Here is a 15,447-nt window from a genome sequence, read left to right on the forward strand (position 1 = left end):
CACATGATTTTCCTTGAACATCTGAAGTCCCCATACTGAATTATTATGAACTTTAATAGATTTTATTTTTATGAAACTTACTTTTTTATGATAAATGCTACAGAGTCCTCTTTCTAGGTCAGGCAATTTATATAGATGATTTTCTATATGACCAAACACATTAGATTCAGAATGGACAACTTCAGACACTGCATCCAGTCGGGCATTTATTTCCCTGTGAGAACAGAATAATGGTGATTAGATAAGCTAGAAAGTCAGAATGTACACTTGGATGTGTGTGTGTGTTAGAAAGTCAGAATGTACACGTGTGTGTGTGTGTGTGTGTGTGTGTGTGTGTGTGTGTGTGTGTGTGTGTGTGTGTGTGTGTGTGTGTGTGTGTGTGTGTGTGTGTGTGTGTGTGTGTGTGTGTGTGTGTGTGTGTGTGTGTGTGTGTGTGTGTGTCCCTCAGGCTCGAACTTAGGACTTAAGGTGCTGTCCCTGAGCTTTTTTTCCCCTCAAGGCTAGTGCTCTACCACTTGAGCTACAGCTCCCCATCTGGCTATTGTTTTGTGTGGGTGATTAATTGAAAATAAGAGTCTCAAGGACTTTCCTGATCCAGCTGACTTCAAACCATGATCCTCAGATCTGAGCTTCCTGAGTAGCTAAAGTTACAGACATGAGCCACCAACACCTGACTACATTTCTCATTTTAATGTCACAGCCACTTACAAAGCACAAGAAAGATGTATGGTCCTTCCTTCCCTCTTACTACTAACTGGTTTGTGGCAGAGACCAGTTCACAAAGAAAACACAAAATACACTTTCCAGGTTCCTCTGCATTTGGGTGTGGCCATGCATCTGAATTCTTTACAGCATAGGAATACTGTAAGCTACTTCTGAGCCCTGGCCCAAAGAAACCTTCTATGGGAGATCACACAGTAAGATCTTTGCCAGCTAGATATTAAGCTCAAAGCAGTTTTGTAAGCCACATGGTCGACTCTATCAGTCCAACTTCATGAGTAAGACAGAAAATCTCCCACTTTCACATCTGTTACCAAATAAACTTGCTAGTAGGAAATAAACCTGTCATATTTAAACCACTGTGATTGAAGATGTGTTTGCTAGCTGTATTGTCTTCGCTAATGCAGATGCGTTTGCTATATAAGCTGTATTGTCTTTGCCACCAGGAGCAACGAGACAACTTGAACCAATCAAGTGTTGACTAATGGTGGTTAGGGAGGAGAGTCGCAGTACAAAATACAGATAATATGGCCTCAGGAGACACAGAGGATTAGGGATGCCAGACTTTATCAGCAGTGATACATAGCAAGTGATGGGCTACTTGGGAAGGGGTGGTGAAGCTAGTCAACTTAAAATGGAAACCTGATTGGCTAAGTGTATCATAAGTAACACGTGGCTCATTAAGTACCTGAAAACATCAAAGTTCTAGGAGTGACCGATAGGTAATATTAATAACTGAAATAATAAATATGTCTAGTAATAAAAAGCCCAGCACTCAGTAAGGTTTACTTTAAATAAGTAAGTGTATGAGCCAGGCACTGGTGTCTCATACCTGGAATCCTAGCTACTCAGGAAACTGAGCTCTAAGGATTAAAGTTTGAATCCAGCCCAGCAGACAAATCCAAGAAACTCTTATCTCCAATTAGATTGAAAACATTCAAGATCCTGAGTTCAAGCACAAGTAACAGCATCCAAAATAAATAAATAACTATATGTAAAATGAGTGGATGAAAGAATAACCTGACGTTTTGGTGAAAAAGAAGACATAAGGTAAATAAACAAGTTTGTCTTTCTAAGTTCTGCTGGTATTTCATATGCTAACATGAAGGGTAAACTTTATATTAATTAGTAGCATGCCTAGATGACAGACCATCTGCTTTATAATTAGGGGAATATTTTCATCTTTAGTGACTGTATAAGTTCCTTGTGAGATCATGCTTTGCCACAATTCAGAGCCACTATACCACCTTCAGGTCTCATTCTTGTTTCATTTTTCTCTGACTCATTGTATCAAACACAATCAAGCTTTTAAGACATCTAAATTGGCTTTTCCATTCTTAGCAAGATAGTCCCAAAAATCCAACTACTTTTTCCATTTCTAATGCCACTTTCCTGGTCTATGCCAAAATCACTTCTATCCCAATGACAAGTGAAACAACCTCCTAACTTTTGTCCCACCTCTACTCTGTCACCATCTGTAACCCATTCTCCACACTGCAGCCTGAATGATATTCCTAAAACTCAAAGCCATTCTGGCACACATCTGCCTTAGGCTCCTTGATGACTTGCCACCAAACTTAAGTTCTTTAATCCAGAATCCTTAATTGGCCTACAAGATCTTTGCTTACCCGTGAAGTCTCAACTTCAAATCACCTATCACTCACTTCCACTTTAAGATCCAGTCAGATTTTGAATCACTTCTAATACCTTGGCCACTCCAAGTTCACTTGCTGCTCTGACAGAAAGACACTTCCTCCTCCTAACTGTCCACTAACCTCCACTCTACCAACTCTCCCACTACCAGTTTTCTAGATGCCCTGACCACATTTAATCCTGTTACTGCCCTTTTCCATTATCATGCACTTTCTCTTTTCAATTCCATTTGCTACTACACTGTCTTCCCTACTAGACTATCAAGTCAGTAAGGTCAGGGATCATGTCTTCATTACTACAGTTTCAAAACTGCATGCATGCAATAAACAGTTGCTGGATTCCACTCCAAAGACTGTATAAAGTAAATCAAGATGAAGCCAAAAATAAATAAATTTTCTTGGCATAGGATTGTTATGACAAAATAAATCAATGTTTTACTCCAACATTTACCCAAAATGCCATACAAATAGAAAGTTTTACTTTAATAACTCACTCCTGCATAAATGAAAGATGACACCAATTGGAATAGACAGGGTTGGTGCCACAGATGGTTTGAAGATAGATAAAATGATGCCATCTGTGAATGCAGAAGACAGCCTACACAGACAGCTACTGTCTCAAGAATTAGAGGCTTTCCAAAATATGGAAAGATAAGAGCAAAGAATTTATTAAAAATCTAAACCATGATTATGAACTTTCCCAGAAACAAAGTTGAACAGACATAAATTCTACAGAACTCTTAGAGAGTGTAAAGACTGTGCTATGTTGATTTGGAACCTTAAAAAATCTACAAAGGGGGCTGGGCAGGTGGCTCAGTGGTAGAGCTCTTGCCTTGCATGCATGAGGCCCTGGGTTCGATTCCTCAGCACCACATAAGCAAAAAGAAAAAAACCGGAAGTGGTGCTGTGGCTCAAGTGGTAGAGCCCTAGCCTTGAGCTGAAGAGATGAGGGACAGCACCCAGGCCCAGAGTTCAGGCCCCATGACCGGACCCCCCCAAAAAAAAAAATCTACAAAGGAAGCAGCTTTTATTCCAGCCTGGGATCAGCACAGGCAAGAGCATCATGTTCACTAGCAATCATTCTGGTTTTAAATCAAGTCTTCTCTAGCTCACAGGTTAAGAATTTGGGCTCCGAAGGCAGGCAGCCTCAGTTCAAATCCAAGCTTTGTCATTCACCAATTACTTAGCCATGCCCTAGTTTCTCTATCAGTAAAACAAGAACACCAATGGGTCCTAACTCTTGGTGTTACTGTGAGAATTCAATAATACATGTCAAGCACTTGGCAAACAGTGCCTGCTGCTTAGTAACCATTCATTAAATGTTAACTGATCTCATAATCATTGGTACAAATTTGTTTGTAGATATCACAAAGAACAGCATGGTAAGGGATCAGCATGGTAAGGAATCAACTACACACAAAAATATTTCTAAATAACGACACAATGACAAACCCTAAATCATAAATACACAATCGTATTTTGTGCAGAGTAAACAAGGAGGAATTTACTAGCCCTGCACTCTCAAGCACTCCATCTGGCAAGAAATGATCAGAAATACTATATAAACCACTATGTTGAGAGTGGTTAATAGGCTGCATTGAAAAAGCAGGTTATTACCAATTATAGATGTCTAAACAGGCAAGGAGAAAGTAAAAGGGGATGTGGTTGTTTTTTTAACCACAAATTTCCCATCACTAGGTATTGCATTTCCATTTGTATCCTCTATAGGTAGATAAAAAATGCAAATGAATAAAATGACTTATAAAATGTTCTTAAGTTTATATACCTTAGAATCATTTTCTAATTAAAAGTAGTTAGGAGACTTTCCAAGAAACTCTAATAAAGCAATACTTAGACTACCAGAATAAGGAATCATTCTATAAGTGCAAGCAGTGAGAGAGATTTGGTGATGTGACAGGTAGCAAAGCAAGAAATAGTATTGCCAAAAAGACAATGGTAACAGTATTATTCCAAGATTCCCTATAGTAGTAACAGTTCTTACAATGCTATAATAAACCAGTGAAAAGAATTTCATCCTGGATACAAAGAAAAAAAGGACTTAACGTCCTAGGGATGACAGAGATTCTTCTTTACCACCTAAGATCCAAGGACAATATGTGGGTGTCAGCAGAGTCCTTCACATTTGGAGATGAACTGGATGATGACGTTAGCAACTATTGTGTGTGGCTATTACTCAAAAACAGCGTAACTGGTAACTATTACCATGAAGATGGACAGGGACAAAACTGGAAAGCCAAGAAGGGAAAACATACATGGTCTCCTTGTTGTCCTCATGCTCCCTGTGTTCCCCTCCTCAGCTACAGGAAAAGCTACCATTTACTGCTGGTCCTTCAAGCTGATCTAGATTTCACTGAGGGCCCAGATACCACAAAACAAAGCAGAGGCCAACTCTTAAGTTCCTGCCTAGCTCACCAAGAGATGCTGGTGAATCCACGCTGACACATGGGTAAGGGAGAACCCGTGGGGTCCACTTTTCTCCTGGCAGTGGCTGCCAGTAGTAGCTCTGGCATGGAGCCAGAGTAATCAGTCATGGCTGTCAGGTACGCGCCACCTCCCACCCCATTCTCCACTTATGAGCAGTCACGTGTGCGCTGGGCTGAGTAAACCATTCCACCTGGGTGTCCGCAGGCTCGCAGAACATGGGTAACCACAAATGACTAACAGGGCCTCCCAGTCAAGTCATTCCAGAGTTAAGCCTGGCATTTTGTTCGGTGAGTATAAATTAAATCTTAAGTAGAAGGAAATATGTAACATTCTATTGCCTGGTCATTTAAAAAGATAACCATTATACTTCAAACATACGGGTTTACCAAAATAAGAGCTAGTTAATTATTCAAGAGAATTAACTGCCACCTCAAGGTACTTGGCGCTTCAGAAAATCACACCAAGCTGTGCGAGCTAATGCCTCACACAAACAGGTCTCTAGTCCCTTAATTTTACTTATTTATTTATGTGATTTAAGTGCCAAGCACAAAACTTAATATCCTCAATTCTCTTGAGCAGTTGTCTAAAAATCCAATTTGTATTCTAAAAGCCTCCTTTCATTTCCATTAGCTATGGTATTGAGTTATAGGGTGTTGAACAGTTTCTACTAGTTGTTTATTTTTATTGTTATTGTGGAGGTGATGTATAGAGGGGTTACAGTTACATGAATCAGGTAATGAATACAATTCTTTCTGAATCATGTCTCCCCTTCCCTCACTCACACTTTTTCCCTCCATCCCCACCCACAAGATGTACTGTTCATTTTCCATCTAGTATCTAGTGACTACCACTGTTGTTTTTGTTCACCCTTTGTTCCATCTTTCCTGTGCCCCTCCTACACGCCCAAAGACAAACAAACAAACAAGATACAAGAAAAAAGAAAAAACAGCAACAACATCAACTAAAAAAAGTCTCATTTCCTTTTCTTGGTGTTCATGTCATAAATATTATTTTATAAGATCATAACTATTGAGCCTTTGTCAACCACTCCTATGTATTTCCTCCTTTGGCCTCACTGTGTGAATGTCGAGACCTATATAATTCATCATATCCCAGTGTATGTGTGTATGTGTGTATTTTAAATCATTCAGTATGTTTACTTCGCTTAATATAATTCTTTCTCAGTATGGAGGTTCCTGAAAAGACTTCACATAGATCTCCCCTATGATCCAGCAATCCCACTTTTGGGCATTTACCCAAATGTTTACAAACAAGACCACACTAAAGCTACTAGCACAACTATGTTTATTGCAGCATTATTTACCATAGCTAAGACATGGAACCAACCCAGATGCCCCTCAGTAGATGAATGGATCAAGAAAATGTGGTATATATACACAATGGAATTCTATGCCTCCATCAGAAAGAATGACATTGCCCCATTTGTTAGGAAATGGAAAAACTTGGGAAAAATTATATTAAGTGAAGTAAGCCAGGCCCAAAGAAGCATAGGTCCCATGGTTTCCCTTATTTGCAATATCTAGTATAGGTATGAGTCAAGCGGAAAAGGTCAGATAATGTGATGTTAGGAAAATGAACCCTTAAATATGTATTTTAATGTTTTCGTTTCTTTCATGCATGTGTTTCTAACGCATTTATAAGATTATTTCTTTGTTGCTTTGTATGTCCCTCCCCCACAGTGTAACCCCCGCTTTCACTATATTTGATGTCAGTATAACATGTGGAGGAGATGGGGACAAACAAGTCGTTTAAGGATTCAGGTGGACCTGTTGCAACAATGAGAAGTACAAAATGTCATGTCAAAACCAGCTTTACAATGTCGGTGTGGGGGGGCGAGGGGGGTATAATTGGGTGGGGGGAGGGGGGTAAAATTGGGTGGGGGGAGGGGGGAGGTGGGGAAGGGAAGTGAAGGGTAAACAAAGGAGGAGGCTGCAATGCTTGGTAAGAAATGTATGCATTATCCTGCCCATGTAATTGTAGCCCCTCTGTACAGTATGTTCTCAAATAAAATAAAATACAATTTAAAAAAAAAAAAAAAAAAAAAAAAACAGCAACAATGAAAAAACCTCCTGTGTCCCTATCTTGGGATTCATTTCACTTAGCATCATCTTATATGGTCATATGTACATAGCTTTTGACCTTATCTGCTTGTCTGGTAAGATTATCCTAGATGTTTACTAGTTATTGCAAATAGTTATATTAAGTGAAATATTTTGTTCTTAAAACAAGGTTAGAAAATTAATATTACTTGTTACCACTCACAGGAGAAACTGATACATCTCCATTCTTTTTATTAACTTCATAAGATAAATTTTGAGATGAAATTTCCATTTCACTACCTAAATGCTTTTCAAACTGAAGTTTTTTTTACATAAAGACAGCTCAATAATTTATTTTGAATAAAGTTTCATCATGAAAGAGAAAAAAATATATATAATTCTTTCCAAGTCTTCCTATTTTCTTATAAATGCTACAATATCATTCTTTCTAATGAATGAGTAGAATGCCATTGTGTATATACATCATATTTTCTTGATCCATTCATCTACTTGTATCTGGGTTGATTCCATGTCTATGGTAAACAATGCTGCAATTGGATAAATGCCCAGGAGTAGGATTGCTGGGTCATTTGTTTAGTCTTTTGATGAACCTCCATATTTCTTTCTAGAATGGTTGAACAAGTTTATATTCACACCAACATGTAATAGAGCTCCCTTTTAGCCACATCCCCTGCCAGCATTTGTTAACTGTTAGTTTTATTTTTTTTTGTCAGTCGTGGGGCTTGAACTCTGGGCATGGGCGCTGTCCCTCAGCTCTTCAGCTCAAGGCGAGCGCTCTACCACTTGAGCTATAGCGCCACTTCCGGTTTTCTGGTGGTTTATTGGAGATAGGAGTCTCACGGTCTCTCCTGCCCGGGCTGGCTTTGAACTGCGATCCTCAGATCTCAGCCTCCTGAATAGCTAGGATTATAGGCATGAACCACCAGCGCCCAGCTACTGTTAGTTTTAATAATGGCCATTCTAACTCAGGTAAGGTAGAAACTCAATGTTAGTTTGATTCATATTTTTTTATGGCCAGAGATGTTGAACATTCTTCATGTGTCTATTGGCCATTCTTCCTCTGAGAAGTCTCTCTTTAAGTCTTTAGCCCTTTCATTGATTGGGCTGTTATTTCTTTAAGAACTTATTTTGGGGAGTTTTAAGTTTTTGAGGTCTAGGTATATTTTAGATATGAGGCCCTTGTCTGATGGGTAGCTGGTAAAAATCTTCTCCCATTCTTTGGGCTTTCTATATATCTTGTTTTAAGTTTTTGAGGTCTAGGTATATTTTAGATATGAGGCCCTTGTCTGATGGGTAGCTGGTAAAAATCTTCTCCAATTCTTTGGGCTTTCTATATATCTTGTTAGCTATGTCCTTTGCCATGAAAAGCTTCTACTAGTTGTAGAAGTAGATTACAGATTCTGTGAGGAGCACCCCCTGTCCATGAGAGTGATAGATAATGCACATGAAAAATAGCTGTCTTATACAACTGAGGGACACTGCAAAGGGACTCTGTACATTATAGCCCCAGGTATGACAAAGGAGGAGAGAATATGCATATATATATGCATATATATATATATATATATTCCTACTTGTTTGGTCATTATTTTTAAAACAGAAAGTCTCTGGAAAGATGCACAGTAAAATAATAACCAGACTTATCCAATAAGACCTGGGGCCGCGATCAGAGATAAATATTTCAAGGTTTAACTTTTTACATTTTGAAACTTTGCAACTTAGGTTAAGATTGGAAAGTTTAAGTAAATTAAATATATAAATTCTAAGAACAATTGCAACAATGAAAAGGAAAAAAAGCAGTCATTGGCTGTATAATGCTAGATATTCACTAGTCTTCCTTCTTGACAATAGAGTGAGACATCAGAATGAGCTCCAGCCAGAGGAGAAAGTCAGGGGGACATGTATAAGACCTGGCTCCTAAAAATATGAAAACATGGGGCTCAGTGGTAGAGCGTTTGCCTCACATGCATGAGGCCCTGGGTTCAATTCCTCAGCACCACATAAGCAGAAAAAGCCGGAAGTGGCGCTGTGGCTCAATTACTTGATCTGAAAAGCTGAGGGACAGCACCCAGGCCCAGAGTTTAAACCCCACAACCAACAAAAAAAAAAAAAAAAAGAAAAGAAAGAAAAAAGAAAAAAAAAGGAAAAAAGAAAACACATGCTCTTCTCTCTTTCTCCTTCCCTCTTGCTGATTGCAGGGCCCAGAATTGGAAGCCACATGTTTAAGACCACAGAGCCTTTGGGGTTCCTAAATGTCTGTAAGAGAATCCCAATCTGGAAAGGTCTATTCTCTTGGACCCATTAAACCTCTGAATATCTTTTTGTTAGTAGTTAGCTTCCCTAACCAATGTTCTACCATTAATGTTACCAAACATGCCAATGTGTACTTGGTTGATCAAAATATAGTTAGCTTCCTAAGTTCCCAGAATGCAGGCTATATTAAAGTATTACATAAAAGAGAAAGGCTGTGATCCATGCTGACTGAGATAGTGTGCAATTGTTAATTGTGATCTTGCCTTAAGAAGGGATGCACCTACTCTATCTACTCACCTTCCATTCCTTACTCTACCTATAGACAAAACAGTAGAAGACCCTCTCTGTCATCCTGGAAGCTTGCAGTTAGTTATGGCTGTCTCCTCATCTTTCTAACACATGATCTGGTACAAAAACTATGCTCTCAGTTCCAACATTGGTCTATATGGATTGGCTTGGCTAGAATATCACTTTTATCTGATTATGATGATGGCAAAGATGTACCATTAGAAAAGTTTATGTGTGTATTTGCTGTGTATTTCTTATAAATTATTTTTAAATAAAACACCACAAATAGAATCATATATCACATTCTGATTGTTTTTGAGATCCTATCTCAAAAATAATTATACAAAAGAGCTTGTGGTGGAACTCAAGTGGTAGAGCACCTTCTTAGCAAACACAAGGTCCTGATTCAAACCCTAATTCCATCAAGAAAACTCACAAATCAAAAAACAAAAAAAAAAAATTTGAAGAGAAAAAAACATTCTACAAGATCATCAAGTATAAACGCAGTGAGAGGAGATGGAATAATATGGGATGTCCTAGCAGATGTACAGTGTCCAGAGTGCTAAGGATAATGACGATTAGCATGTGAGTTATAAGAGAAGGAAGGAAGACAGATTAGACCCTGCTATTATTAAAAGTGAAATGAGGTCACTGAAAGGAATCCTGGAAAAATGCAAAGTTTGTAGAAAAAGAAGCTCCACAAAGGAAACTCACTATTTCCTTCTGGTTAATATTGTTTTTAATGGACAGTATGCTACAAAATCTTGAATACTTTTCTTGTCCTTCCTTCCTTATCTTCCTTCCATCCTTCCTTAGATTCCTTCCTTCCTTCCTTCCTTCTTTCCTTTTTTTTCCCCTGGTGCTAGGAATGTAACCTAGGGCCTTCAGCATGCTAGGCAAGCGTTCTACCACTGAGCTTCACCCTTCCTTAGCCTTTAAATATATGAGACAACCAAATCTGCCTCAGAAGTTATTTTGCCCAAAATATCACTTAAAAGACTCAACTTATATATAAAACAGACATATCTGTGATATAAACTCATCCCAGCTTTTTAAGGAATGTATATATAAACTTACTATACACATACTCATACAGGAACACATATGATTGATGGAGCCATGTCAATACAAAAAAACTAGAGAAATCTAAAAAATTAATCCAATGTAATTTACTTTTTAAAAGGTTTTAAAAACGTTTTAAACCTAATTAGTTACTAATTACTTCATCTACAAGAAGCTAGCAAAGTACACTGAAAAAATATTGTTTAAAAATATAAAAACTGAGCTGGGCACTGGTGGCTCATGCCTGTAACCTATATCCTTAGGAGCCTGAGATTTAAAAATTATGATTCAAAGCTAATCCAAGCAGGGAAGTCCATGAGACTCTATTTCTAATTAAACATCAACAAAGCTAGAAGTAGAGCTATGGCTCAAGTGGTAGAGGACCCGTTTTGAGAAAAAAAAGTTCAGAAATAGCACCCAGGCCTTGAGTTCAAGTCTCTGTCCCAGCACAAAACAAAAATGGAAAAACCGATGAATATATATATGTATATATGTAGAAAGAGAGAGAGAGAGAGAAAGAGAGAGAGAGAGAGAGAGAGAGAAAGGGAGAGAGAGATCACAACATACAAGAACCAAAACACTCTATTTATAAAAGCCAATGTAGTAGCAGCAACATAACACTCAGTAAACATAATAACTGGTCAGTAAGAATAAGGAAAAAAAAACATTCTACATCAAAAAAAGGTCATTTGATAGAATCAAATTTAATGAGGTTAGAAATTTCTCCTAGATTTATGACTGTGGTTTTTAAGATCTAAAGGAGGCTAAAAGTACAAAGAAAAAGGGCTGGGGATATGTAGCTCAGTATAGAGCTTTTGCCTAGCATGCACAACACCCTGGATTTGAGTGACAGTCTCATGAAAAGAAATCAAATAAAAACTAAACTCAGCCAGATGCCAAAGGCTCATATTTGTAATCCTAGCTACTCAGAAGGCTGAGATCTGGAGGCTTACAGTTTGAGATCAGCCTGGGCAGAAAAGTTCTAAACTCCAAAATACCCTGTAAAATGTTGGTCTAGAGGTGTGGCTCAAGTGGTAGAGTCCTAGCTGGGCAAGCAAGCCAAGTGAAAGCAACAGGCCTTAGTGTTAAAGCCTTGATGAGGAGGGGAGGAGAGGAAAGGGAAGGGAAGAAAGAGAAGAGAAATAATTAATTAATTAATTAACTAGCATGCAAGCAAACACTAAAACAAAGTGCTTTAAAATTAAGAGACTCTTAAGGGACCTAAGAGAATCCACAGATGACTTGCAAAGACTGGTAGAACTTGGGGATATATGCTTTATCTTGCTAAATTCTCTTGTCAGCCCTATGATCTCACTACAGATGAAAACCAAACTCTAAATAGTATCTGGCTGTCAATGTCAGAGACAGAACATTAGCCTGGTGAGATGTACACGGCACTTCCGTTAACACTTCAGAAAGGCAAAAGGAACAGTAAGAAATACGGAGCAGAGCACTGATTACTCTGCTAAAGATTTTTAATAGATTGCAAGTATCATTAGAAGCCAGGGACTGGTGGCTCACGCCTGTAATACTAGCTACTAAGGAGGCTGAGATCTGAGGATTGTTAGGGTTACAACCAGCCCAGGCAGGAAAGTCCTGAGGTTCTTATCTCCAACAAACCGCCAGAAAACTGGAAGTGGCACTGTGGCTCAAGTGGTAGAGCACTAGACTTGAGCTGAAGAGCTCAGGGACAGCACCCAGGCCGAGTACAAGCCCCTTGACAGACCAAAAAAAAAAAAAAAAAAAAAAAAAAAAAAATTTAAGTAGAATTCTTTTGAAATTCATTGTAATGGATTAGGAGAATAAAGTTTTTTAAATCATGAGCTAAAATGTAAAGAGAAAGCAAATGGCTTTGTGTTTGGAGCTAGTGTATTGGTCTAGAATAGAGCTCTGCTAGAGAATGCTAGAGTTCAGCTGGGTCCCACGGGACCAGGATTCAGCACCAAAGAGAAGACAACATGGTCTACTGATTTTGTCTCCAAGTACTCCTGAGCCTTAACATTGAAAATAGAAATTTTAATTCACATACAAGCATCTGTTAGTGAGTCTGTTTCAAGCAAGCACATAACATGGTGCACATTGTGGTTTGGCAGATGTCTTTCCATTAGCCAGAACATCTTTGCACTCCTGTTTCCTTGGCATGTGTGCAGAGGTAATGAGAGGTTCCTAGGACAGATTTGCAGATAACTGTCTCAACTAGACATTCCTACATTGTTGTCCACAGAGTGAGTACAGAGTAAGTACAAAGCCATCTTGCCTGGCTTTGTTCCAGGAGGTCTCCTAATTTCATATGCATACTAAACTAAAAGATAACTTTCATTTTCAGGATTTCTTCTTTCTTTTTTTTTAAAATTTTTCCAGGGCTGAGGACCGAACCCAGGGCCTTGTGCAGGCTGGGCAGGCGTCCTTCCGCTGGGCTAAGCCCCCAGCCCCAGGATTTCTTCTTTTTTTTTTTTTTCTGTGTATGATATATATTTACATATATAATTGCTCTCATTTTATTGTACTTTATCTTCTTTTTCTTGGCCTGGGTGCTGCCCCTCAGCTCTTCAGCTCAAGGCTAGCACTCTACCACTTGAGCCACAGTGCCACTTCCGGCTTTTTTCTTTTTGCTTATGTGGTGCTAAGGAATCGAACCCAGGGCCTTAAGCATGCAAGGCGAGTGCTCTACCACTGAGCCAACTTCCCAGCCCCCAGGATTTCTTCTTTACCTCTTAATTTCCCATGTCTTAGGGTCAGCATGATCAAGAAAGAAAATCAGAGTGCTCTACTAAATTGAAGCACCTTGGAAATCATCATCATCAGTAGTGTTTTAGAGCAAAGTCCACATTAACAGTAGCATCTGCTTTTCCTTTCTGAAGACAGTAGCAACTTACTAATCCCTGAGTGAAATGGAGCTAATAATAGGATCTACTTAGTGAGGTTTAAAAGAGACAATCATACAAAGCCCCTAGCAAAGTGCCTGGTATGAAATAAAGAACTCAAACATAGTCATTAGGATTACTGTCTCATTTTATTCTTTACCTAACCTGTGGGGAGGAATTTTACCATTGAGGCTGATGTTGGAACTGGCCTGTCCAGCTAACAAAGTGGAGGGTCACCACTTTCTGGCTGAGCCAGGACAATGCTCAGGACAATAGCAAGTGCCCACTCAGATTCTGAAGTCCATCCTAGTTTTAGAGCTGTGAGACACCTGTGAGACACTGTACAAGTACTGAAGCTCTCAGGACCTTCTTTACTATCAGGATTCTAAGTACTAAATACTCATCTATAGTATGAACTCCATAAATAACGCTGTCTATTCAGTACACATTAACTGGGCTCCTGCTAGTACCAGATAGTGTGCCAGATATTGTTCTAAGTTAGTGTTCCTACATTTATCTAAGTCATGATCAGTCATCTGGAGAGCTTTTAAAAAAGTCCTAACACCCCATGTATAACAGAGATGAATTCAATTACAATTCTTATGGTGAGACACAAGCATCCAGGTGAAGCTCCCAGATAGTTCTAATGTGCAAACACTCTTGGACACCTGTTTTTTGTTTTGTTTTGTTTTTACCAATCCTGGGGCTTGAACTCTGGGCCTGGGCACTGTCCCTGAGCTTCTTTTGCTCAAGGCTAATTCTCTACTACTTGAGTCATAGCACCACTTCTAGCTTTTTTTGAGTAGTTTATTGGAGTAAGAGTCTCGTGGACTTTCCTGCGTCATCTGGCTTTGAACCACGAGCCTCAGTTCCCAGCCTCCCAAGTAGTGAGATTACCGGCATGGGCCACTAGTGCCCAGCTTGGACATCCCTGTTTTAGGGGCAAGACTCAACTGTCTGCATGGAAGGCGCTCCCAGTATACAAACTCTGCTTTTGTGATGTCACACTGTTTCAGGATTTCAGCCATCAAGCTATGGTTGGTTGAGTGCTGCTCCTTAGGGACTCTCCATGAACTTGCCAACTTCACCACCATCATTACCACCATGTAGCCTCCTTCTCCAAGGCCAGCTGTGATCATATCACCTCCACCTTCAAAATCACCAAATTACCTCCATCCAGCGACCAATTTCTGAGCCTTGCCGTCAAATTCCTCACAACTAATTGGACCACTTACTCTCTCACAGAGCCCATTCCTTCCAGTCTACAAACAGGCTTGCTCCTGGGACACAGAGGTGGAGGATGGATGCGGGGATAGCATCTGAACACCAGTCTATTGGCAGTTACAAAATACAAAACTTTTGCCCAACTTAAAACTGCTTTTCTAAGCCATAAAAACCTTATCATGTTTAATTTTACAACTTTATAATTTCAGATGAAACATGGTTAAAAAGAATACCTTTAGGGCTGGGAAAGTAGCTCAGTGGTAGAGCGCTTGCCTTACATGCATGAGGTCCTGGGTTTGATTCCTCAGCCCACATAAGCAAAAAGAAAAAAGCCGGAAGTGGCGCTGTGGCTGAAGTGGTAGAGCACTAGCCTTGAGCTGAAGAGCTGAGGGACAGCGTCCAGGCCCAGAGTTCAAGCCCCATGACTGGACCCCCCCCCCAAAAAAAAAAAAAGAAAGAAAAAAGAATACACTTTACCTTAATTTAAGAAGTGGCTGGGTCACCCACTTCTTCAACCTTCGCTTCCCAAATGACGTCTTAGTGTGGTCTAAAACCCAAAATAAACTTCCTTTGGTCTTCAGATCAGTCTAAGAAAAATTTTAAAAAACAAAAATGTCAACTAGTTATATTTGTGTCAAACTATTAGGTATTCATGGACCCTAACTATTCCACTTAACAAATTTTAAGTGTTACACATGTCTAATAATGAGGGGCTCATTCACACAAGATAAATGTTGATATTTTTACAAAGAAAAGGGACTCTCTATGTATTTTGGCAATTGATTAAATTATTCAGAAGCTTCCATGGAAAGAGAGACCAAGGTTAAACAAAGAGAGGATGTCAATTCTCAGCTTCTG

The 15,447-nt window shown here is 39.2% G+C and overlaps 1 protein-coding gene across 2 annotated transcripts in view; it reads right to left on the reverse strand.

Moving 5' to 3' along the window:
- Positions 1-15,447, reverse strand: part of Msh3 (mutS homolog 3) — a 166,715-nt gene that overhangs the window by 92,074 nt on the left and 59,194 nt on the right. For both annotated transcript variants that reach the window (XM_070031172.1, XM_070031171.1), the window contains exons 12-13: positions 15,067-15,176; positions 82-214 (exon numbers count right to left, since the gene is read on the reverse strand). In XM_070031172.1, the coding sequence (XP_069887273.1) occupies positions 82-214; positions 15,067-15,176 (243 nt within the window). The remainder of the gene's footprint in view (positions 1-81; positions 215-15,066; positions 15,177-15,447) is intronic.

Source organism: Dipodomys merriami, unplaced genomic scaffold (assembly GCF_024711535.1).
Source record: "Dipodomys merriami isolate MVZ:Mamm:240054 unplaced genomic scaffold, mDipMer1.0.p SCAF_20, whole genome shotgun sequence".
Classification (NCBI taxonomy): domain Eukaryota; kingdom Metazoa; phylum Chordata; class Mammalia; order Rodentia; family Heteromyidae; genus Dipodomys; species Dipodomys merriami.